At 35.0% G+C, this 27,529-nt stretch overlaps 1 protein-coding gene across 1 annotated transcript; it reads right to left on the bottom strand.

Annotated features, from left to right (window-relative positions):
• Positions 1–410: 410 nt before the first annotated feature.
• Positions 411–26,942, bottom strand: LOC117920763 (insulin-degrading enzyme-like 1, peroxisomal). The gene is given in 27 exon segments (XM_034838375.1): positions 411–820; positions 823–1,012; positions 1,132–1,254; positions 2,280–2,366; positions 2,438–2,489; positions 2,603–2,727; positions 3,844–4,052; positions 4,146–4,347; positions 5,915–6,019; positions 7,554–7,615; positions 7,870–8,059; positions 8,142–8,237; positions 8,410–8,512; positions 11,188–11,291; positions 13,259–13,345; positions 15,042–15,127; positions 15,370–15,462; positions 20,992–21,154; positions 21,342–21,454; positions 21,542–21,664; positions 21,923–21,974; positions 22,429–22,472; positions 22,556–22,629; positions 22,728–22,819; positions 24,038–24,105; positions 26,476–26,551; positions 26,665–26,942. Coding segments are annotated over 27 exon segments (2,895 nt in total). The 5' UTR covers positions 26,782–26,942; the 3' UTR covers positions 411–761.
• Positions 26,943–27,529: the final 587 nt, after the last annotated feature.

Below are 27,529 nucleotides of genomic sequence, written 5' to 3'. Positions count from 1 at the left end.
TGTTGAAAAAAGAAAAAAATTCAAAAGACAAATTTTAAAATACATTGCTTATGTATATATTATTAATATAATATTTAATATATGAAAATATTTGTATACATTTAACAACATAATATAACATTTTTCATTTATAAAATTTAAAACTTTAATCATGAATATTATTAACAAAAAAATTATAATAAATTGTAAAATAATTTGTAAATAAAACTAAATTTGAGAAAAAATCCATGTTTGTTTTAATAGAAAATATTAAGATACACAATATTTTTTTGTTTTAAACAAATATTAAAAGAAACACTATATTTTTCATTCCATTTTTTATTCTTTATACAAACCAAACATGAGCATCATATAATATTGAAAATAAAGTCCTAATACACACAAAATGATATCCTAGTTATGATGTCCAATTTTGCCAACCAAATATACAAATTGAAATCAAATCATCCTAATCCATGAAATGCTTTTGACATACAGTCCTTGAGATTTATTGGAATCTTTAGATAAATTTTATTAAAATACAAAAATGGTACATGTAAAAGTACACGTAAAAGGACACAATCTGTGAAACTAATTCCAAAGAGAAACCAGAAACGATGCCATGAGTTTGGTACGAAGCATCAAATATCATCTCCATCTTTGAAAAACAAATGGATGACATACCTGCTTCCTCAGATGAATTTTCTGGCCACTACATTCTATAACTCGGTTTGCAGTTCAATTTTCTTCATGAAGAATTGGGTACAAGATTTGATATATCTCTACAGCTTCACGTGTCCGAGGCCTCCTTTGAATGAACCATACAGGGGTTGTGATTTCTGAACTTGAAAATATCATCTATCTTAACTTGCTTGGGTTGATTTGCTTCCTTTTTTTCGTCTGCATACTCTGAAGTATGTAGGCCCCCATAAACTCGTACACTTAATGTCTTCTTCTGAGGTGCACCAACTTTTATATGTTCGTTGAAGAAATCTATAAGTTCCTTTTGGGTTAGCTTCTTCAATGCTGCAACCTGTTCATTGCCATTTGGAAGTGTTAGGTAAAAGGGTCTGTTTTGAATGGTTCATGCCACCTTGAGAAATCATGGGATTCACTCCTAAAGGATGGGGAAAAAAATAATTATGCACGTACCTCGGCTTCTCTCCTATCAAACTTGAGGGTCCCATCATAGATTTCTCGCCAGTAAAATCCAGATTCTTCCCTTAAATTCTTGTGCTTCTCGAGCTTCATATCAATGAGTGCATTCACATTACTCTGTCAATGACCAACTCAGCTGTTATTTCACTGTTAAAAGGGCCGTGAGGCTCCCCAAAAGGGGACGGCTCTAATCATGGAACCATTAAAAAGAACAAAATATGCATGAAATCCATAATCAGCAAGACGGAATATACATGCTTCAAATCAATCACTTCATCTACATTACCTTATAAATCATCACTCCAGTTGTTATTTCACATTAAAGGGACAGACCTCTGAGTTTTTAAGGCAAATGTATGGTAAGAACTTTTGGTTCAGTTGGAACAACTCGCCATTCAAAAAAGACAAGAATAAAATCCACTGATACCCCATTCATGTTACCAAACACCTACAATCTGTTCAATGTGCAGGATATTCTATGAGTCCAATTGCTTGAGTTCATGATCATGTGGGAGCAAAATCTGATAGGACTTGATAACTTCCTAGCCCTCACAATAGTTAAATATTGCAACATGATTGGATCCCTCCTAGAGCAGCAGAGCTAAGTTAGATGCCTTTGGCTTACAATCTTATGTAAGGGAAAACAGTCAGAAAATTTTCGTCTATGAAAAAAATCAGAGGTGAAGGTCACTAACTAAAAATAAAATAAAAATTGGCGCAGATACTCCTGCCTCTTTGGCCAGGTAGTGCTGGAGGTCAGGTCCTCACAGATATCCCGCCCTTCCTTGCAAGTAGGTTGAAGGGGGTCAATTTTACAAACTATTTTAGTAGTTAGAAATATAGAAGGTTCAGATTTTCCTCCATAAACAGGAAAGTCTAGTGTCTGATTTTGATTTACAATTTTCTCCATCTTATTTCACATTTCCATTTTAAGGAGATTGAAATTGAATATTAATGTTCAGAGAGAACTTCTAACATCTTCGAAATCATTCGAGGGGGAAGAGGCATATCTACTTTCTTTATGGTTGGGAAGTGATCGAATAGATGAATTCTTTCAACAAATATGATAGAGGTCATTACAAAAAAAAGATCAGTACGGAAAGGAAAATTACTGAAGACAAAAATGGCATTATTTATCTCACCTTAAATTCATCTTCGGACATTGCATAAAGTTTACTCTCGAACATCTTTAGAAACTCCACGACTCTTGAATCAATATGTCCAGGACCCTGTCAAGATCCAGAGAGTGCTTTAGATGCACCAACAAAGGATATGCAAAGCAGAGAACTATTTTATGTACCTTTACTGTGGATTGAATGATAAACTGCACTCCACGAATACCAGAATCATTCCTACATTGAGAGAGATTTTAGAAAATTTAAATATAATAGAAGAAATTTTAATTGAAACAAGTTTAGGTACAATTTCTTTTTCTGATTTTTTTTTTTTTTTTTTCTCTCTATACCTCTGCATGAGCACAGTGATGTACCCAAGTTGCTCAACTGATCGAAGTTGGTGAAAAGCTCGTTGCTTTGCAATGAGAGCAAAAAGCTGAAGTTTCACATTTGGCAAGAAATCATCCCTATGTACCTAGATACAAAGTACAATAATGGGATTGCATATCAGAACCTGAATTGGAGATAATACATATTGCTTGAAGGTCATGGGAAAATGAAGTTCCAGAACTCATAAATCAAACAGAAAAAAGCATCTTACATTCAAGTTTGAGTACTATCATATAATCATGTAAAAATTATAAATTTCAATGAGCTAAAGTCTATTGGTAAAACAGGAAGTATTTCCTTCACATTGAGAAGTAGAAATGGAAAATTTGTGAACTGGAGAGGAAGCCAAGACCATCTTATTTTATTTTGAAGCAGCATCCAGAATGTAGGTGAATTAGAATAAAAGAGGAGATGCAAGTGGGGATATGTTGTGGGTTTGCTGGGCATGGTGGGGGATATTGGGTTTTCTTGTATACCTTGAGCCGCTTTTCTGGCGGCTCTTTTTATTTTAATTTAAGTCTTTATTTATCAAAAAATATTGGTTCTGGAACTAGGGGACTTCATCTTACTATGTGACAATTAAAAATTATTTCTTGAACCTTTTTTGGGATTAGGTTAAATTGTATATTGGGGACGGTTCTTTGTTGGTGTTGGAATTTGTGGATTGGTTAGGCTCTTTGTAGGGCGCATTTGCTGGTTTTTGTGTCTTCACGCTTCTTTTTTGGGGTCTTACCCACTTTTATCTATAATACATTTTCTTATCTATCAAATAACTCTTCGGAAGTAATTTCTTACCCACAACAAGAATCTGTCAATTCAATGTCTCAAAACTCAAGCTTCGTAAGAGCAAGGACCAGATAAAGACAAACTTATCAAAAAAACAGGACCAGATAATGACAAAGAAACACACAAACTTCTAGCTACTACTAATTTTCCCAGAAATAATTAGCAAGGATCTGAAATTTTATTAGCACAAAATGGCAGCATAAGACCTTTCACTTTCCTTTTCTTTTCTCTTTTATGAGATGCCTTTGGATTATATATATATATTAGGATAGATCACAGGAGACTAAAGTTATAGTTAAGTTAACTAATGTGCAACAGTGTCATTATCATCTTTTCTCGAGTTCCAAAATGTTAAATAGAGTCCAGCATAGATAACTAAGTTAATGAACCATTCCTCCTTTACTAATGCAATTACCTGGATATAGTGAACTAAGGCAGAATTCTCATCACTTGGATTTAAGCCTTCAGCAGGATAGAGGTAACTCATGCCCCTATCAAGCTTAATAACTCGATTTGTCAAATACTGAGATGGGAATAGAGGCTGGGATATAGGATGTGGACCACTGTAGAAAATATCTTCAATGCAATGGATCATTGACTCTGCTTCTTTTACTTCAATGTTTCCTGAAAAATGAAATTGCTAGTTGATGATAAAATCAAGGTAAAATGTCAGACTTCTAAAAGCGAAAATAAAATAATTCGTTGAAATATAAGAACCTGCTATGTAACAATCCAAGAAGGCCCTTGAGAGCAACATGGGAACAAATTTAGCAAGATCATCAGCTTCAAGATGAGGAATAACTTCAAGTCCATCCATCCAAGGCCATGTGTTATCTTGTAGAATTAGCGAGCAATAGTACATAGCTTGCTGATATGGCTGTTGAAACTTGAAGTTTTGATACTCCTTTGTTACCATTTCCTGATAAAAAATAAAAATAAATACATAGAACAATAATGACCATGTTTTCAAAAAGACAGTTCCTGAGATATTTTATGGAATTCCAAAATGTTATTTTTTCATGAAAAGAAAACCATAAGCATTAATAATCAAATCAAGTACAGTCCCCCAAAAGAGTACAAGCATATAAGAGTGCATAATTTAGACCTAGCCTTGGAAGCTAACCTTCATCATGAGATATGGATTTACAGGTAAAAATGTTCCTAGAATTCTGAACAGAAACATCATCCATAAGGGGACATGTCAATCTGTCACTTTTTTCTTTTTAGTAATAATAATTAATGGAGGAATTTGTTGATAGAAGATGATAACTGGCTACCTCCGGCTCTTCAGGTATGCAACCATTCCAAGCCAGGATTTCTAAGATGGTGGTTTGTACAAAAAAGAAGAAAGAAAGTATGAGGAAAATAAAAACGGTGTCTCATTCATTCAGCATGTCATCTCCACATGCCTGTTGACTTGTCGAATGCCTAAGATAAGACAGAGGAAGAATTTATGCCAAATTTGAGGGGATGAGAAGAGAATCCCTGGATATCACTGTACTTCAATATAAAGCCAATGTCAGTCTCACTTGATATTCATGAGGCAACATCTAATTGCAGATAAGTTTCATTAAGCATGAGTTCAATTGGTTTAAAGCTAGAATATTTTGTTGCCTCTCATTCTAAGTGGGAAGCCAAGAAGATAGATCTGTCTCACCGAGCCAAATTTAGGGTCATCAATAAATTGAATTGCAAAATACACCTATCTGGAAGGTAATCCTTGAAGTTCATGGTTAGCAGATTACACCACTGGAAATTGCAATACATAATATTAGTGATCATTTTGTTTCTCTTGCACCTATGACTGATGAAAAAGAGATAAAAACTCAAAGAGCTATTTTAATGCAGTAAAAGTACAAAAAAATTTCAACTTCAAATTAAAAAAAAAATAATTAGGGAATGATCAATATCAAGAAAAAATTTAGTAAATTTATCAAGGCCCCGTTTCTATTGTGGCAGTTGAAAAGCCAAAAGTTTTTTCTTAAGCTCAATAAGAGTTTTTGGATGTGCTTGGGTATAAGGTACATTCATAAAACAAGCATCCATCTTGTCTATCAGGTAAAGGTGCCAATTATTCAGTCTGGGTTGTGTATCAACAAGACTATAATTATAAGAAAAACGAAGAAAGGAGGAAAAACTATTGCCATCTAGATGGACAGAATTACACACAACTACTTTTGATAGGATTAATTATGATCATTTACTAAATAGGGAGGTCAATGCATTGGAGGTGCATATGTATGTGTGGGTTAGAAGGGATATACAGAGGAGAGTAGGAAATCACTGTAAAAATGTAACAAAGCCTCTGGAACAATAAAACACAGCAAATCACCGCAAAAAAGTATAAATGATATATCAATTACAGTACTAATGCTGTTGGTGTGATTCACTTGGGGAAAAAAAATGGTATCTGAGAAGGACCATCATAAAAATGAAAATACATAAGTTGTGACCTTTCCAGTGGCATAAGAGGTGTTGGTCATTACCTTGATCACAAGAAACCTATCAGGCTTCACTTTAAAGTTTGCGATTTTTTCAACAACTGTTTCAAGTAAGATCCTCAATTTGTGATTATACCCAGTCACAGCCACCTAAAAAAGAAAAACAGTATTTAAAATATAAATGCATATAAGAATTGATGGATCTTAGAGTGTGCGTATAAGAGTGTCTGTGGATGAATGAGAGAAAGAGAGAAAGTAGCATATCTGATAATTGAATATAGAAAACAATTGAGTGACAATTCTTCCATATATCATTTTTTAAAGGCATTGCAAATTAGAAATATAGAAGGTCCTTTAGGATGATTCACAAGGCACTCAAGGGAAACGAAAAGACATACCAAGATATAATTCTATATAAGGCAATATTTGAAGCAATACAAATATTTGACATTTGAAGAAGTTTCTTTGGTAATTTCTCAATTTTCATTTTAAAGTTCCCTGTTATGCTTCTTATTTTCCAAAAAGGAGGTATCTTCTCTTCGCTATGACCATCTTTGATAAATATGAATTTCATGAATAAACGCAATGAAACTTTAAGTAATTGAAATATTTAAACAATTAGCAAAATCTTGCAGTTACCCTAAACTATCATGGGGCTGCAGTGCACCATTTTATCCCACAAACCAGGATAGGACATTTTTAAAATCTTGTGAACTTTCATTTTGACAAGTAAGCAAGGATCAGTACACATGTAATCCAGTCTAAAATGACAGGATACAGCAAAATCACAATGATACCCTTTCCTAACAACAGCATCTGCATTTTTTGGCAATTGAGTTTAATAAAATTCAGAAAAGCCTTTTAGAATGTCTTCTAGGAAAGATACCAAGACTCTGGAAGTAAACTTTTAGTGAAGCTGTGCAAACAAAAAACTTATCCAAGTCAGAAATTGCTAAAGCCCTAAAAAGGAATGCCACTTCTAAGTAAACTTTTTTTTTGATAGGTACTTCTAAGTGAACTTTGAAGTGAGGTTTAATCTGAGATCGGACTTAAAATTTCAAAATTCTTGGTTTTATGGTTTCCAAACTTCCTTGAATTAAAAATTCCTCTAGAGACTAATTCCAGCAAGGTTAATTCAAGCAGAAAGATCAACAGGATGCAATATTTATCCACAAAGGTTGAAGGTTATTGCACACAAGGTTGGAATCGGGATGATTCACTGTGTAACCTGGCCCACCCCACCTTGACGGGGAGAATTTTGAGATTTGCCATAATCAGATTTGCAATGGGAGCCCCACAAAAAGTTCTGTAGAATTCAGAACTGGAAATCTTCCCTTGGTTTAAAGCTTTTCCTCTGTCAAGTTTTAAATCAAGAATTTACATGTGACCATAATGAATATCGCATACAATTTCAATTGGCAAACCCACTCTGAAGGATGCATAGAATTAGATTTGGAGTGTGGGACGGATGTCTAAGCCACTAATTGGATTTGGGTAGGAAATGGGTTGGAGTCATTCGGGATAGGTTTGGGCATGTTTCACCATCCCAAACTCACCAATCACCATTACCAAAAACAAATCAGCTTGAACATTTGAATTGACTATTAATTTTGAAAGTCGGATGAATGTAAAATACAATAAAACATAATTTGTAAAAATTAAAATAGTAAAGAAGATAACTCACCTGAAAACCACTATCTGTGTGGTTTATGCCATAATAAAGACCGGCAACTTGAGCATAGTAAGCTGAAAGATAAATAAAAAATAAAAAACAATATGATAAGCTCTTTTTCAAGAAAATAACTTCACCAATCTGATGTAAATAAATTCAAGTAAAACCAGCAGGAATTATAGAGAGAAAAGATCACTATAAACATTAATAAACCATAAATTATATAACACAAAAACATTTCAATGTTGTACTGTCCCTCAGACAAATAAAAACTAATGTACAATTTTCATAAAAGAGGACAACTTTCCACTCATTCTGTACAGCCTACCATATTCATTCAGGTAATCCATTAACAACCGTGTAAAGATATCAGTAAGGACGTCTGCTTCAGGGGAGCTACTAGCAAAGGGGCAGTTGAAATCTATCTTCACATATGCCTTTGGAGTGGAGAACATTGTATCGGGCTTATACCATAAGGTTGAATATGATGACTTTCTTAAGAGAACTGGAAATTTAGCCTGTTCCAAAACAGCCACACCAAAGTGTAAACCTTTTGGAAAAAGATAATCACATTAGGTTAGCTTATCATATATACCATACCTTCTCTTGCACATCCTTAAGTGACAAATCAGTAGGGATAAACACATTGGGGGATGGTAGATGCAGATGTTCATTAGGGGCTGCTAGCATCCATTGCTGCAAACAAATACAGAAATTTTAGCTTATCAACATTTTTTTCTAGTTGATTCTTTTAGCAGAAAGAGGAATACAGCAGGGAACAGAATGTCAAATAACTGTATGACATCAGGTTCCAAGTTGTAAACCACTACATATTATGAAGTATATTACAAAGAACATAACAACAAACCTGAATCATGGAAAAAGTGATCTTCTCAATAGAATATGCAGTTCCATACCATGGCTCAACCATGTCAGTGTGGCCTTCAAAATTCTTTGACTCCCAAAAGATTCTGTCGACCAGAGGGTTTATCATGAAAACTACCATGACTCAAGCATGTCATTATCTCATTTGATAGATACAGTTGGCAGATGAATACGCATGAAGAAGACTACAGGGCAGTAACCAGAAACAACAACCAAATCAATAACCATAAATACTGGAATGAATCTTGAACACAACACTCAGCAAGTAATGGTTATTCTTACTGATCTGACCCCTTAGTTAAACAATTTTTGCTTTTAATTAATGATAGCTTGTAGGGAAGTGGCCAATCAGTTCTGGAACCTTAAAGTGCTAAAACAAACTGATAAAAATCTACACTGATGTAGTGACTATTTCTATAATTGGGACAAAGGATACGAGTCAATCAATGAGATAAAATACATGCCCAGTTCAAAGTAAAATATGAATTACATTGTGCAACCTTTTTATTGCAGTGAACAAGTTTCCATATTACATTAGCTATTCTTTTACAGTGACTGCAATCGGATTTCTCTGCCAACCTTCACTGCTTGACACTGCTCTAAATAGTTATAGATGAATGGATTTTGTCTTTTCATTTACCATATGATAAAATGAGCTTATGTTAATGCAACCATAGAAAAGACAAAAAGAATGGACCATGAAAGCAGCAACCTGATTTTTTGAAGCCTTCAAACAGAGTCGTCAGAGAAGCTTAAATCTTAATATATACTGTGGTAAAATGCTAAGATAGAACAGATACAGAAATAATTAACACCTCAGAGAAGCTTAGCAGTTAAAATGAAAGGTAAATCATCATATTCAGGGTATTCAATATTTTCAGTCAATGCTATAAAAGAATCCAAATTTTTAAAAAAATGTGTAAAAAAAATTTATAGTGGGAAAAAACTTAATGCATCATAGGAGAGTGAGTTTCTGACACATAATTAATATTTCAGTACATTTTCACTGGATTTTTTATAATCTCATACAAAATTAAATCAGTGACTAGAGATCCGAAAAAAAGAAAAAAGAAAAAAGAACTTTGTCACAAAGTATGATTCCACAATAATCAATTCAAACCACTATGACAATGGATTACAAAGGACAAACAAATCAAAGATACTACCTAATTCAAAGAATACAACAATAAACCATATAGAGGGGAGGTTGGCAAATTAACGAACATGTTCAAAATTTTTTATTATTTTGTGATTATGAAGTGGACTATTTTTGTCTAAATGGACCAGATTCAACCTTGAAGTCCTTAAGGGTGACTGTTATGTCCAAACCCCAACACCACCACCCCAAAAAACAAGCCCTGAGCATCCAGCCTCCCACCTACATAGGGGGAGGACAAATTAAAAAGCCATCCTTTTAAAGTTTCTTGATTATTTTGTGATTATAAAGAGGATCCTTTTTTTTTTTTGGTCTAAATGGATGTGCTTCAAGCTTGGAGGGTGACCACTATGTCCAAACTCCAACACCACAACCCCATAAACAAACCCTGAGCACACCACCTCCCACAACACCCTACACTGAAGAATATCCTGCCCTCCTTCAGTAAGCCTTTCTTGTTGTATCAACAAAACTTTATTACTTACATGAAAAAAAAAAAAAACAATAAATCAGTGATTAGATAATACAAATTTGAGACAAATGTTTCAGCACATTGTATTGATTTAAGAATGCATGTGGATGTGGATCCCTTTATGATTTAAGAATGCATGTGGATGTCTTTGTACGCACAAATTTCGTAAATTTTATCCTGCAAAAATTAGCAAAATATAATAGGAAAAATAACGCGAACAAATGATTTATTAAATTTAAGAATATCGCGGGTACAATCTCAAAAAAAATAATAATAATATTCTTTCCAAAAGAATATTTTCCATCTGATTCTTTTGCCTTGATCACACTTTGGAAGACGACGATGACGTTTTCTTGATTTCGGAGATCAATCGAGGGCCACAAGTGGCTTATTCCTGAATGACCTTGTTGAATGGCGAAGAACGCGTGTAACAGTTCTTTTGCCGTTTATCAAACTTGCAAGGAGATTTGATGAAGCTCTCTATTGTTGTGAAGCCCTTTCTCCTGTACGAAGTTACCTTTGGATTTTCTCCTTAGGATTTTCCTCTTTAGAATTTTCTGATTTCTCCCCCCTTCTCTTGATGGAAGACCTCTCTATTTATAGGTGAAGATAGGGAATTTGAATTTCAAATTCCCCAATTTTAGTTGCCAAGGGATTTAGTTCCTTAATTTTAGCAAATTTGCTTTTCCGAGAGGTTTTACCAACAAGATAATAATAATAATAACAATTTTCTTATTATTATCATTTTTATAATTGGAGATGAGAGAGACTTATCCATATCCATAAGATGAGAGGCTTATCCCTTTTTTTTTTTAGAAGACCAAATTAATGGTAATTTAATCCACTAATTTTTTTATGTCTACAGTGTTTACATTCAAAATGGCTGCTTTGAGCACCATACAAAAATCCCTAATGCCACATGCAGATGTCTTTAATCTTCAGATGCAATAATTCATAGTTTCTCTTTTATTTATAGGCAAACTAGATATACATTAAAAAGATGCCAGTTAAAAGGGAGGGTGCAACCTATGTACTGGGACAATAAAAGGCACAACAAAAGGAAAAGAGAGAAGAAAAAAAATAAAGGAAAAAAGAAAAGAAAAGAAAAACAATGGGCTCACTAAAAGATTTACCTGACGTTATTTGGAGCAAGCTCATCTAGTACCTTCTGAATAACATCTGGACTAAACTTAGAAGGCAATGATGACCCCACCAGCCAATCTTTTGGGGGATATAACTGAAAATATTTGAGTGGCAAACGATTATTAACATTTTATTCTCAACAAGTTCACAATATCAAAGAAGCAATGACAATTAGCTCCTATTTCCTCATTTAACAGCAGAGAAATTCAGATATCATTAAAAAGGAAAACTTGAGGTTAAAAATTTTGAGAAATCTAAAAAAAGAAAACAGTTTCAGAAAGATCATACAGAGAATGTCTCTGAGAAATTTAAAACAATTCCAAATTTGTCATTCCTGGTTAATTGGCCAAATAAACATAAAGACCACTGAAAGAGGTATCAGACAAAATCCAAAATACTTAAGGGGCAAACTCCTCAAACCACTAAAACCCCCACAAGGAAAGCCTGTGAAACTAATTCCCCAAATCCTATTCTTTAACTTTGGAGGCCATATTAGAGCATTCCATAATTATTATGAAATCTGCTCGTCCTTCAAAATAACTTTCAAAAGAGATGACCACTTAAATTAAAAATTTCAAACTGCATAACTCCAATCCATGACAATAAAAGGAAACTTATTATCGTATTAAAGATTCTCCGTTTCTTAGCATGCAAGACTGTTAATAGGTGACGATCTCTATTTAAGCTAGAATTCCACTTTTCCCAGGACTTGCTGAACAGAATTGGAGACATGTCGAATAGGCACTGTTTAGGATCAGTTAAACACAATTGAGAGGCAGGTTGATGAATATAGATCCACCATGAAAGCATCCCCTTCTCTATGCTTAATACAAGCATGATGCCATAATGGATAGAAGGTAGGAAGTTTTTGTAATGAGAAACAAAAAATATGTTGCATCATCAATCAAAAAGTACAAGGAAGAGACATCCTTATAAACATAAGAACAGAGAGACATGAAAGGATTCCACCCTTTTTCAATCTTAGAATCTAAGAGCACCTTTCTCCAAGAAGGGAATCTTGATTATGCCTTCATTCAAATAGATTCTTTATTATAGGGCTTAGAGAGTGTTTAATAAATCAACTTATTGTGGCCTATCAAAATAAATAAATAAATCAACTTGTTGACTTAATATGACTTAACCACTTAATTTAAGTGGTTAAGTACGTTTGATAAAGTAACTTAATATTACAACTTAAAATTAAAAATAACTTAATAACTTAAACATAATTTAACTAAGTCATTTTAAGTCATAAGTATTTAAGTTTTACCAAAAGCCTTCTTATCATGGTATTTCTTTTACCAGATAGACCAATGAGTGGTATTTTGCATTATTTACACAAAAAGGGACATGGGGAAAGACTAGGATAGCATCAATTGGAAGTTTTCAACTCACGAGGTGCATTTTGCAGTTTGATAACATTAAAATAGATGGTGTATATGCTCTGTTGCTTTTCCATTCAAGGAATAGCAAAAGGATTTTCCTCCAGATCCAGAGGAATTGGGCAAAGTTGATGATCTTTTGTCTCCATAATTTGAACTATATTTTGGGAAAAGCATTAAGTTGACTTATGATGGGAGTGAGATGAAAATTTGGTGGATGAGCTCCTTATAAATCAGACCAAGAGTGCCACCAATCGTCACTTCCAATTTACCAATGACACTATGAGAATTTGATGAAGTGGGGCTGTTTAGTGGCACTTTGGGCTTTCTTACCTATTTACCAAGTTGACATATTTTGAGATGTTTACCAATGAGTGGCTTATGAATAAAATTATTTGCTGACCTCATTGGTGCTAGATAGCCAATGACACTCCTTATTTAAAATAATTTGGATGGTCATCTTAGCTCCAGTATTAATAGAGAGAATCACCAGAAGTTGAAGTTAATCAGTGTTGATAACATACCTACTATAAAATATTCAAGCTGATAAATTGGAATGCCACAGAGGGAGGCTCTCCAATCTATTTAACAAGGGCTCCAACTGGGTGTTCATTTCAAAACAAATAGTTTGTGACAGCTCAGTGAAACAAGATGCAAAAAGGCAAATTATTTGAATTACCTCCATATTCGATGAAACATTAACCACGTAATCAATAGGTGGGATTTTGTCCTGATAATGGAACACTGTCTCGCAAATGGCTGAAAGCTTCACCAACAAATCGAAATGCCTTAGTTACTCTGAAGAATTATCAGAAAGACAACCTTTTGATACCAAATATGACACTAAAAAGCAATACAAGTTAAAGCATTGACAATAAATAATTTTATATATACTCTTATCAAATACTTTTCTTATCAAACCATTGCAGGAAAAAAGTGCTAAAGAAAGATGTTAACAATTCAGGATTTGTGGTGCAAAAGGTAAATAAGGCATACTTCTAATAGTTTTGATAAGATTGCCAGCCACTAAAGTCGAGAAATGGTAATGGTCAATCTGTTTATACCTTCTTTTTTCTTTTTTAACCAAAATTGATAGATTCAAATGATATGATGCAATAAAAAGAATTAACAAATGAATCAAAAAGATCAAAACCCTACATTTTGGATTATTCAACAAATTTCAGGATATCAGCTGAAGTGTGAATTCAGTAAAGGTCGCTCTCGGGATTCATTTTCTCTTCTACTCATGAAACTAAGCTCATTATCCTTTCAAGTTATTGCCATTTCCACAAAAAATGGCAAGCATTAACAAACAATTTAATAACAAGTAGCTAGAATGTCAAGCGTTCATTCTTTGCAATCCAACAAATCTATCTATTTCACTCAAATGTGTTCTTCTGATCAACCATGTAGCTGTGACAAACCAAGTAAAATCATCAGTACTGACAGAGGAACCAACCTTTTGGCATTGCAGAAAATTCTGTTCCAAGAGTATTTGTTTACACAACACAAAATAGTATATGTTTAATATGCCTTTTTTTTTTAATCAGAAACAAACATATGCATTAATTGAGAAATAAGGAATTTAATATGCCATTTTAGGCATTAAAATTTAATCAGACTATTAAAACTAAGCAAGTTGTATTTAGGTTTCTAAGTTGTTCCTCATATTTTGACAAATAAGGAATTAAGCAAGCTTTATAGGTGAAGCACTTGACTGACCATCTACCTATAAGATACAAAGTCTATGAAGATGTCAATTATATCACATGCCTTATTCAAAGAATGTCCTACACATGAAACTTCCTTTGTTATTATTCATAGTTGTTGGATAACCAATTTTTCTAAAAGCTTAAGCTTGTAGGATTTGGGTCCACAATGTATATTGTACTTTTTAACACCCTCCCTCACATGCAGCCTGCAAGCGGAAAGACGCACAGGTTCATAGGCAAACAAACACAATCAGCCCTTTTTGGGCTTACATGTGGGCTCAATAAATATGGGAAATAAACATGGGGTGAGGCTTGAACACATGACCTCCTGAAACAAGGCTCCGATATTATATCCCTCATGTGCGGCCTCATACCCGCACAAAATGAGGCTCTGATACCATGTCCCTCACCTCACATGTAGCCCCATATTTGCACATGGAGAGACACACAAGACCTTAGGGAAACAATCAAAATCAGCTGCTTTTGGGCTTACTTGTGGGTGCAATAAATTAGAGAAATAATCATGAAGTGAAGCTTGAACATATAACCTCTCACCTAATGAGGCTTTGACACTATGTTGAACTACCAATTTTCCTAAGAGCTTAAGTTTATACGATTCGGGTCCACAACATATATCATACTCTTTAACAATCGTAAATGTTTAATATGTCATCTTAAGCAATGAAATGATCTTTCCCATAAAAGTTTATTATTTGAAGCCTCACACATGGAGGCACCAACAACATATACCTCATCAAATATCCATTTGCAAACACCAGTCTGCTGTAGGAGGCTAATATATTTGAAGAGCAATCCAACAATATCTTGCATGTGTTCTGTAATATAGATAAGGGCACCAACATCAGTCCAGCAAATCAATCAGCACAAGTAAAAAGGCCACTGTAAATTTCTCCCAAAGGAAAAACATATAAACAAAGCTCCCTCTCTAGGAAAAGAAGATGAATGAAATCTCCACAAAAAAAATAAAGTAGAAAAAAAAATATATATATATATATATATATATATTTCATGAATCAAAAGATGGAAAAAACAGATATTAAGAAAAAAAATTACTAACCATGACCAGCATCAGTAAGATCAATCACCACTTTAAAGAAAGAAAATTCACAAGTCCAATCCCCTTCACCTGCTGATAAACTAGTAGCCCATCCTGGAAGTTTTTTTTTTTTTTTTTCAAAAGTAACTAAATCAGGAAACCATAAAGACAATATATTCGATGAACTGTACCTTCAGAAAAGTAGAAATAAAAAAAGCATACATATGTTATAACCAGTAAATAATCATGCAAAAATTCCTATAAAAACGAAGTTTTTTTAAAAAAAAAAAAATCATGCAAAAGTAAATATAGAAACCATAAGAAGTTCAACATTTGTATTCAACCAGTATGACCATGCATATACAACCTTTGTCAGTGTCTATGTGTAAGAGATTATAAGGTGTGGTTGTTCCTTATCACACCTATTATAAGGTGTTGGTGGTGGATTCTTTGATGGAACAGATCATTCCTGTGGGCTGCTGAGGTGTTTGAGTTTGAGGGAAATGCTGAAGGGAAATGCCTAGAAGAGAGGAGTGGTGCCCTGAAGGAAGTTTGTTAATATAAAATTATATATATTTGCAGAAGATTTCAATAATCTTTAGGAAAGTAGGGAGTTGACCTAGAGTGACCACTCTTATTGTGCAGTGATAAAGTGAACCAAGATTCTTGACTTTTAGAAAGAAAAAATCGCATGATACAGCTACCATTACAATGTGAGGTCTGATGGTGTCAATGCATATCTCAAGGAAATCAGTGTCCCCCTCCTATCTTAATCCAGCAGAAATTAGCTTCACATTGTCACCATGCCTCAGTGAACCACCAAAAAATTTTTTTTTTTTTTTTTGATAGACAAAGAGGACCATTAGATTAAAACATGCCAAAAAACAGGGGGCACTCCCTATGTACACAGGCTGTATACAAAGAAGGCCCAAAACAAGGCAACAAAATGAAGATAAAGCCTAAGAAGGATTAGTTAAACAACAACCCGATCACCCAACAAATTCCGAAAAGAGAGATAGTCCAAGTCCAAGTCCAAAAATTGTTGACACCACTCAAGCAGGGACCGAAGAAAGAATTTCCTCAAGCTCGTATCTGACATCTCTTCCTCTTGGAAGATTCTTCGATTTCGCTCTCCCCAAATACACCAAAACAGACAAATAGGCACCATTTTCCAAACTACACTCCTTTTCTTCCCCAGGCCTTTCATTTTCCATTCAAGAAGCAAATTTCTCACTGATTCCGGGAGCACCCACACCACCCCAAACGAAGAAAACAACAAATTCCAAAGATCCCTTGTCTTACCACAATGAATTAGGATGTGGTTCGTCATTTCCTCATTTTCTTTGCACAGATTGCATCTATTAACCATAGACCATCCCCTCCTCATTAGCATATCTACAGTAGAAATTTTACCCCAAACTGCTTCCCAAGCAAAAAAACGAGTTCTTAAAGGGCATACGAACCCCAAACCTTCTTTGCTGGAAACAAAGGGCTATTGTCTTCCTTCAAAGACCTATAATAAGATTTTACCTTAAAAGTTCCTTTCCTCTCAATTTTCCAAACCAGAAAATCCTCCCCTTCTTGCACTTTTACTGCAAAAATGTAACCCAAAAAGCGGTTCACCCCCTCCAACTCCCAATCTTGAAAGGGTCTTCTAAAGTGCACCTCCCAGCCCCCGCCTCCACCTTCTTGTCTTTCCCAAAGATCAGCCACTATTGCAGAATTATTAGCTGCAATTCTAAACAGCAAAGGGAAGAGATCCTTTAGCTTAGAGTCTCCTACCCAAATGTCCCACCAAAATCTAGTTCGCCTCCCATTTCCAATACGAGTTCTAGTTCTAAGAAAGAACTCCTCCCAACCCTTCCTAATGTCTTTCCAAAGGCCCGTCCCATAAGACTCCCTCACCTCTCTAGTGGTCCACCCACCTTGCATCTCCCCAAATTTACCAACAATGACTCTTCTCCAAAAACTCTTCCTTTCTATAAGAAATCTCCAGAGCCATTTTCCGAGCAAAGCATGATTGAAATCCTTCAAGTAACTTAACCCCAACCCTCCATGCCTCTTATCTTTGCAAATAACCGTCCATCTTACCAAGTGGATCTTCCTTCTCTCCTCCATATCTCCCCACAAGAACTCCCTTTGAATTTTTTCCAATCTGAGTCTCACTTTCCTTGGGATAACAAAAAGTGACAAAAAGTAGATAGGGAGATTTGAGAGTGTGCTCTTTATGAGGGTAGGACGACCTCCCTTAGAGAGATATTGTTTTTTCCACGTAGCCAATTTTCTCTTGAATCTTTCTTCTAACCCATCCCAAACTCTACACGACTTGTGGGAGGCTCCAAGAGGTAAACCTAGATAATTTGAAGGGAGATTCCCTACTTTACACCCAAAAACTACAGCAGCCCTATCCAACTCTTCCACTCCCCCAATTAGAATAATTTCGCTTTTCTGCAAATTAATTTTTAGGCCTGAAACTACTTCAAAGCAGATTACAACCCACTTCCAAAAAATCAGCTAATCCCTATTATCCTCACAAAAAAGGAGAGTGTCATCAGCAAACAACAGATGGGAGACCGAAACCCCTTCTCCACATCTTCCCGTTGCCTTGAAGCCCCTAATAAAACCATTCTCCTCAGCTCTTGAAATTAAACTACTGAAAGCTTTCATGATCAGCACAAACAAATAAGGTGAGAGTGAATCACCCTGCCTTAGGCCTCTAAACGTTGAGAAGAAATTTGTGGGAGTACCATTCACTAAAACTGCCATTCTCACAGTCAATATGCAGCAAAAAATCCAGTTTCGCCATTTTGGACCAAAACTCATCTTCCCCAAGACTGACAGAAGGAACCTCCAGTTTACGTGGTCATGAGCCTTTTCAATGTCCAATTTGCACACTAAGCCTGTCCCGACACTTCTCTTTCTTGAGTCTATCGCCTCATTAGCTACCAAAACAGCGTCCAAAATCTGCCTCCCTTCCACAAAAGCATTCTGACTATTCGAGACCAATTTTCCCATCACTCTTTTCAACCTATTTGCTAGAACTTTGGCAATAATTTTATAAAGACTCCCCACTAGACTGATTGGTCTATAATCTTGCACATCACTAGCCCCCTTTTTCTTCGGAATCAGCACTAAGAAGGTTGCATTATGGCTTCGAAAAAACGCATTCTGCGAATGGAGCTCCTCAAAGACCTGCATCACTTCCCCCCAACAACAGGCCAGCAAGACTTCCAAAAGGCCAGCGTAAAGCCATCCGGCCTTGACGCCTTGTCTCCCCCCAAATCTGAGAGAGGTTTGAGCACCTCCTTATTCGATAATTGCCCCTCCAAAATATCATTATCCAGGGAATCAAGAGTATTAAAAAGACCAAACTCCACATCTGGTCTTCTCACTAGGGGGTCCTCAAATATGGACTTAAAGTAAAACCCAATCCCTTCTTTAAGCTCCTCCTCTTTACTCAGCCTAACACCCCTAACTGTCAGACTACTGATAAAGTTTCCCCTTCTCCTTGCATTAGCCATCCAATGAAAGAACTTGGTATTGCTATCTCCCTCCTTCAGCCAAAAGGCCCTTGACTTCTACCTCCAGGAGATTTCTTCGAGGATGGCACAATGACTAAATTTGTCTCTAGCTATCCCCTGACTCCTCCTATCTTCCTTAGAGAGAGAGCCAAGTCTTTCTAAATTGTCCCAATATTTTAACTTCTCCCAGGTTGCATCCTTCTTAACTGACACATTGCCAAGGGATTCTTTATTCCACATCTTCAGGTCGTATTTCAAAGCCTGAAGCTTCTTCGCAATCACAAAACTCGGACTCCCCCTAAAATTGTAAGACTGCCACCATTCTTTAACCTTATCCATAAATCCTTCCACCCTTAGCCACATGTTTTCAAACCTAAACGGACTTTTACCTTTTCTCACCCCACCACAGTCTAACAGAATTGGACAATAGTCAGAAACAGGTCTTGTAAGAAGACATTGCATTGCCCTGGTCACTCGTTCCTCCAAGTCTCCTGAGAACAGAAAACGATCTAACCGAGCCTTTAGGGCCCCTCCTTCCCCTCCTATCCAAGTGAAGGCTCCACCCCCCAGAGGTGGGTCAACTAGTTCAAACTCATCGATAAAGCCTGAAAACTCTCTCATTGTAGTTGACATCTGCCTTCCATTGCTCATTTCAGCTGGGAACCGCACTACATTAAAATCCCCTACTATGCACCAGGGATCATTCCACAGCCCCTTGACTGCGGCTAACTCCTCCCACAACTCCCTCCTTTCCCTTCCTTTGATCGGGCCATATAACCCAGAGAAAACCCAAACAAAGCCCTCCTCACAATTTCTAAAACGGCAAGAGATAGAAAAAGACCCCACTTCGATCTCCAACCCTTCCAAAACTCTTTTATTCCACATTACTAGCACCCCACCTGCCGCACCCCTAGCATCTAAAGACACCTAACCTAAATTCCTCCCAATCCCCAAACTCTTGACAACCCTATCAAACATTTCCTTCATTTTTGTCTCCTGAAAACATACCAGATCTGGCTTGTGTTTTCTCATCATCGACTTGATGACCATCCTTTTATCTGGGTCATGCATGCCTCTAACATTCCAGGACAGTAATCTAAGCTTCATAAGGGACCACGGTGATTTGCCTTCCCAACTCCCCTTCCTCTGTCTCTCTTCCAGTCACTCCATCATAGTTAATAGTGCTAACAAGCTTCTTCAACTCTCTGTCCTTCCTTGAACCCGACAATGTGCCTCTTTTTTTCTCGTTAGACTTTCTGATAAAACATCTCCTATTCTCAATCTCCTTAAGGATTCTCAAAATATCCTCTTCAAAACCTTCAATCGAGACCCCCACCGACTTGCAGAATCCTAGGAATTTCTTATTTATCCAAGGGGATTTGTCATTTTCCTTTTCTCCTGCTCCAGTGATCTGAAGATGTGGCGTTTGGACCTTAACTTCTTGAGACCGAAGGGTTACCGCCCCTATCCCTCCCTCTTGGCGACTGGCCCCTTCATTACCTGGCAGAGAGAAAGAATGTCCATCCTTGAGAACCATACAAAGCGGCAATTCGGTCTCCAAGGGGTCTTCAATCGTCTCCTCAAGCTGCCTTGATTGCGAGAGCCCCATGAACCACCAAAAAAATTGATTACTAGTTTGAACAAATTATTTTGATTTCTCATAGTTAGTGAACCATATGCACAAATCTCATTTAATATTATTTTTTCCAGATACCATGTGCAAATTATTATATGACTAGAAGTTATGTAAAAATCATTCTTATAGCTAGAAGTTATTTAGAAATAATTTTATATTTGATTATAGTCAGGAGTGATACTAATGTTATTAATTTAAAACTTATATAAAATTTATTTTATTTTGAAGAAGGTATTAGTATTATTTATTAATTTTTGTTCGTTATATGAAATTTTCAAATATATATGTATATATAAATCATTCTTATAGTCAAAAACTATACTAATGTTATTAATCTAAAAGGAAGTTCAAAGTATCATAGTGAAAATTACAACCGTATCGATGCCTACAAAAATTCCAAGCAAGATTTCAACTTCCAAGCATGAATGAACAACAACAATCCAAAGTGTCAAAATATGAAGCATGTCAAGGATGTCTAGAACCTACCCAATGTCTTCAAGATGTAAAATAATGATCCTTCTCCTTCATGGCCAATAAGGTGACCAAGATATCTGCATGGCCCTTCCTTGTAATTGTGAATGCTTGGAGTTATTGGCCATATAACTCTCAACTTGTGACCTTGTTTTATTGGTACAGTCTTGACAAGAATCTGGAATATATGGACATAAAGAAGGAAACAAGGGAATATCTATTTAGAAGTTTAAAACATTACACCACTAATATTTCTTTGCATTAAAATAAGTTATGGAAGTGTGACAACTAGTGCTATTTTTGTGGGAAATATGTCAGTAGCGACAGCTATGGCCATTTTACCGGGCAACTAGTGCCATGAATACCTGTAAATGTTCAGATGTGCAAGGCTGACCAGGAATCTGGAAATTGCTACGATCTTTATTTTGGATTTCCTGGAATTTGTGCTCCACCAGGCTCTGAATTTTATCAAGACTCTCTGCAATATCAACAAGTCATAATTGTAGATATCTCACACAATTCCAAGTGTACTCATGTCCTAACAATTGCAGCGAAAACTACTTACCTTTTGTATATACAACCAAATGCATGAGGTTGGCTGAATAATGCTCTTCATAGAATTTAATAAGCTCATGCCTTGTATCCAGACCCTTCTCTTTTGGCTTTACCTCCAGAGTATCCCAGTTTCCTATGCATGACAAATTTTTGCCACATTTAGTTGTAAGATGATAGCTTCTCTCTCTCTCTCTCTCTCTCTCTCTCTCTCCCAATTTAAGTGCACGAGACAAAACAAAAAATTTGGAAGCCTTTTTCTGTTGTCAGAACCCTTATCTTCATTAATACTAATAAGAACAATAACTTAGAAGGCTGCACCTGACACTAGTACAGGAAAATAAGTAATTGTTTGCTTAACTGATTATAATTAAAAAAATATGAAGTCACTAACCTGTACTGAATTTATGATATGGATGACCTTCTGCACTAATATGTTTTTGAAGCTGTAGAGAAGGCAATTTCATGCAGAAAAAAGAAAAAGCAATTAGAAGTATATTTCTCATTGTTTCTCTTTCTCATAGAAACAATACTACTATATGACATGGACCTAGGTGGAATGATGAATTTCTAGAGAAGTTTTGAGAAAATGGTTCCACAAACTCCTGTTGCTTGCTACGACTAAAAATATACTAAGATGAGAAGCAAGGAGGCATGTGGCCACCAATTCTTCCAGAAAGAGGGAAAAGAAGGAAACTGAACTGCGGAATAGGCAATTATGGTAACAGCAACACAAACATGAGAGTTGCAATATGATTTTTGAACTATTTCCAGGGTTTGCTAATGAAAACAAATTTGAAATAGGGCCCACAAAGTTTAAATTTCCAGAATACTGCACTTACTAAATGACCTAAGAAAAGTTAGCATAGGTATTACATTACATGCTAAAATAAAGGATACCTGGCACATTCTCCAAGCATCAGACAGCAAGTTTTTTTGATTCTCTGCATAAGGAAAAAGAGATGATGATCAACAATAAGTCATTAAATACAGAAGCTTGGGTTTAAATCACCAAGGAAAATCTAACCAGAATCAACAGCTTTTATTTCTCTGGTTGTAGCATCAGCTGACATCAATGGTTTGACAAAGAACTGTGCGAATCTGATGGTAAACCACATGAAAACATCACAGATTGCTAGCTATAAAACAAGATATACAAAAATTACAGCCAAAAGAAGAGAGAAAGAGAACGCATCTACCTATCCAAAGCCTCTTCAAAACAATCAGAGTTCACATCAAAGTAATAGTTGGTGTGCTCAGAAGATGTAAAAGCATTTGTACTACCACCATGCTATGCATGAAAAAAAAAAAAAAAAAAAGAGGAAAACATAGGTCAATAACACAAGGCAGCAGTCGTACAAGAAATATTTTATACAAAAATAAATATGGAACAAATAATAGAATATCTCTTCATTTCATAAAAACACCATTACCCAGTGCAAGTCCTATATTTTAGCTTCTCCAAGAAATAGGAAAGGGTGGACCAATAAAGGGCCTAACCTTCAGCAATTTACAGGAAGTGGCTGCACAGACTCAAAATCGCACCAAGCAATGGCTCCTAAAAGATATATAATGGCATTGAGGAAAGGAAAACAGAATTGCACGCCCAAGTTGAGCAGGAGAAACCTAACTAATGGATAAAGGGCATATGGAAACACAATAAATCCTCCATATAACTGGAAAAGGAAGAAAAAGAAAATCATCTTGAGAAATGAGAACAAGCATAATGCTTTCCCACCATGACTTAATACTTGCAAAAGATAATCATAGAAATAGCTCTTCCACTTACAAATGACCCCAAAAAAGATCCTAGAAGACAAATTCTCCACACACACACAAGAAAAAAGGTCTCTCTCAAAGATGCATGAATAGAAGTACAGCTAGACCACATTACTACTAAAGGCTTCTGGTCCTTTGTCTCATGTACCAGATGAAAAGAAAAACTTTCAAATAATGTTATTTGTACTCAGAAACACTAAGTTGCCTATCTTGGTAATTGGACAACAGAAAATCACATCATAAAGGGGAATATCTGATCAAGTTTCCCTGAAACTCCTTAAAATAGTTCCATTGTATTTAAACCTGACATAAGATTCTTTTAACCCAATTGAAAGGCATAAAATAGTGCTTGAGGTTAGGGCTTTTATCAACAGAAAAAAAAAAAAAAAAGGTTCATTGAAAGTAAGAATTTGGCTTCAAGGAGGAAAACTTTTACTCTCTTACATCCCAATGCGTTATAATTAGACAGACCACCTCACTAGAAGAGGCATCCTTTGGGTGAATCCAAATGCAAGAAAAGATGTTTTCATCCTCTAATTCCTTTTCTTGCAGTAAACTTCTACCATTACAAATAACAAAATGGATAATTAGAAAGAAAAACAGAATTAAAAAAGAGTGAAATTTCCAGAATAAGTGACCCATAATTAATAATATAATCAAGAATAACCAGGCATCTCCACTAAAGTTATGAATTGTTTTTGATAGATCTACACTAAAATTATGATAGTACCTCTATAATATACTTTGAGTAACTGTCTTCCAATGGATATTTTTCACTGGCATAAAACAGCATATGCTCTGCAAAATAGAAGAATCAGAAGGCAAATCACACAAAGAAAATTTCAAACAAGAGTACTCCACAAAGTCAAAGCCACACAAGTTCCTTAACCAAAGAAAGATGCCTAAAGTATTCTAGACTTAACAGAATGCTAATAAGTGTTCAATGTATTAAAATTTGGAATTAAACAAGTATATGTATAAAATGCTAGACAAAATTGATAACTTGGCATGACAAAAATTCCGGAAAAATGTTCCTATTAAATCCACATAGGATTTTTCTTTAATTCATCTGGAGAAGCAAGGAGAAGTTGTTGCAATTTAATTTCATTTCCTCATAGGGCAACTTCACAAGCATGTTACACAGTGTTCATGTACCCAAATTATCAAAATACTAAGCTGCCAGCAGCATTCACTGCCTATAAATATGAACAATTCCACCCATCAAGTCAAGAGATTGATTTTAAAATTTAAGCAAAAGCCAAATATAGTCCGAATTACAAACTTGCTGGTTAAAAAGGAAATGACCATAAAAATGCAAATTTCAGGCTATCTTCATTCCAAACAACTGAACATCAAAGACTTGACAAATTAACATCCAATCACAAGCATAAGATCCCACCACCATACCTGCTTGGAACTGCACAAGTGTAAGATCTGATCACTGTACCAGGTCTGAATTTCAGAAGGTTTCAACTTGTCATTAAGATTTCATAAAGACATTTATAAGTGTGAAGTAACATGTTCTAAAATTTGTTACAATGCATTCGGTATAAAAGTAGCTTCCTGATTTAAGTAACCCATTTTCCCATGTAGGAACCCTGCCTTTGACCATTGCTCATGCTCTCCTTATGAAAACCTAAATGTGTTCCTTCTCCCCTACATTTAGGTGGACAGCCTATAGAGAATGCTTTAAATGATCGTGATTTTTCACCCCAATCTGCACCATAACTAAAGCTAATTTCATTTAGTATCTTTCAATTTTTGTACTTCTAAATCCGCCTCAAGCCTCCACAACCAATTTTCAATTCACAATTAATCATAAACCATACCACTCTTCTTTTATTTTTTATTTTTTATTTTTTGGGGTATATTAAATTCACAACCCTTGATATATAAATCTTCTAAGTCATGCAAAGAAAATTAATTTATTTTCCAGTATAATCCAACAGGCATTGAATATTAAATCACCACTCTACTCAAGTCATCAATAAAACAATGAAAAAGATTTTATTTTTTTATTATTATTTTACAATTCTAGGCACGCCTCTGCTTCACTGATTCCATCTCTAACTTCTTACAAATACAATCATTTCTTAATCTATATCTTCTCATATTAGCACTCATCCATCTTAACACCCTTATTTTGGGTTTTTTCATTTGTTAGCATGGTTTTTAACTGTTCATCATCGTGTACTATAACACAACAAGCCTTATAGTTGTCTTGTAGAATATGAAAGCAATTAAATAATTTGCTCGTGTCACCCCCCCAGTCAAGGTATGGCTACATATTTATGATCATGTGAATATGAAGTATCTCTTGGTTGTAATGTCAGCACTGAATGAACTACGTTTGCCTTTTTTAGTATTCTGTGTGCACATCAATATACAAGAGATTCCTTCACAAAACCAGATTTCACATTCCTAGTGAGGCATCCCCATGCAACAATTAGCATATCTATTACTAAAACTAAAAAGAAACTCATGATTTCAGTTATACAAACCAAAAATTACAAGAAGTTTCCATTATCCAAGAAGAATCCAAACTCAATTGAAGCATAGAATGCTCCAGTTAGCATATATTAATCACTAAAACCACAAAGAAAATATATAATTAAATGAAGAATTTAAATTCATGGGACAACAATCAGCACATGTCCTTACCAAAACTGCAAAGAAACCTATACTTTTGTGCGCATGGACCACAAAAAATTGAAAAAAAAAAAAAAAAACATTATTGAGCAAAGAAATCGAATTCATTCCCAGACATCACAATTATCACTGGAACTAAAAATAAACTTATAATTTCATTTCTAAGAAATCAAAAATTTTTAAAATACAAAGATATAATCCTATTTTAACTAAGACTTCGAAAGAAAAAGGAAAGAAATCAGATATCGAACTGAAAATTCAAATTCACTCAATCGCATAGCAAGTCAAGGCAATCCAACAATCCGGCTGTTTCTATCAGTAAAATCCTAGAATACTAAGAAACTTATAATTTTATTTATAAGAAACTAAAAATGTCAAAATTTTCCATTATTTAACGAAAACTTTTCAAAAAACTTCCATTCTTGAACGAACAATTCAAAATTCCACTCTCGGACATGGTATCAATCAGTACAACTACAAAACACTTGTAAATTTCATTGACAAGAAACCAAAAATTACCTAGGAAATGAGCAAGGCCTGGGAAGCCCTCGGGATCGCTGAAGGAACCGACACTCACACTCATGGAAGCCGCCGCCTGAGACCAAGAAAGAAAAAGAAGAAGGAAAAAAAAAAATCAACAGAGCCGATTATAGATGACCATCGCGTCCAAGAAAAACAAGAAAAACCATCAAGAATTGAAAGAGTGACCTTATCGGTATCAGGATCGCTGATGAGAAGGACTTCGAGAGAGTTCCGGAGAACGATTCTTCTGTACTCTCGTGTGTCCGTACGAGGCTTCACTATCTCCGCCGCCGCTTCTCCCATTCTTGGAAAGAATCTGAAAGATTATTATCTTCTCCTCTCTAATCTGTATGCAATTTTTCTCAAGAGAGGAGAGGGTTAGGTCTCTGTACCCAGTAGAGACTTCTGGGAGAAAGAAGCCGTGTCTGTGGGGAGAATTATATAGATTTAACGAATCAAAGGGAGATTGCCGTTCCCCGACCGCATTGAAAGCATCAAATAATCTCAAATATGTAAAATACCCCCGAAAAATACCCCTTTTTAATATAATACTTTTTAACATTTGAATTATTTATATTATTTTTATATAAGTTTTAAAAGATAATATTGTTTTAACAAAAATATAAAAGGCATTTTTATAAAATAAAAAAAAATAGTCATTTTTTAGACTATCATATGAATAACTATATTGATAAATTTGAAATTATTTTATTTCTTTTAATCAAATAAATAAAAATTTCATTTGAAAATCATTAGGCGAACACGGACTTTCTTCAATATAAAAAATATAAGTGGATGTCCCACAAACCAATTTAATAATTTAATTTAAGTTATTATGAAAATTAAATATATTTGGTAAAATGATTTAATGACATGAGTTAAAATTAAAAACAATTTTAAGTAATAAATAAAAATAATTAATTTATTTTTAAATTTACGTTTTTATTTTATTTTTTATTACAAATTGTCATCATTATCACCACAACCTCTTTTGCTATTCCACGATCCCATTGTTACTTGACATTTTTTATCTTATTTATAATTTAATATA

Source organism: Vitis riparia, chromosome 8 (assembly GCF_004353265.1).
Source record: "Vitis riparia cultivar Riparia Gloire de Montpellier isolate 1030 chromosome 8, EGFV_Vit.rip_1.0, whole genome shotgun sequence".
Taxonomy (NCBI): Eukaryota; Viridiplantae; Streptophyta; class Magnoliopsida; order Vitales; family Vitaceae; genus Vitis; species Vitis riparia.
Note: the sequence above shows the minus strand (reverse complement) of the source record. Positions and strands in the feature narration are given on the sequence as shown.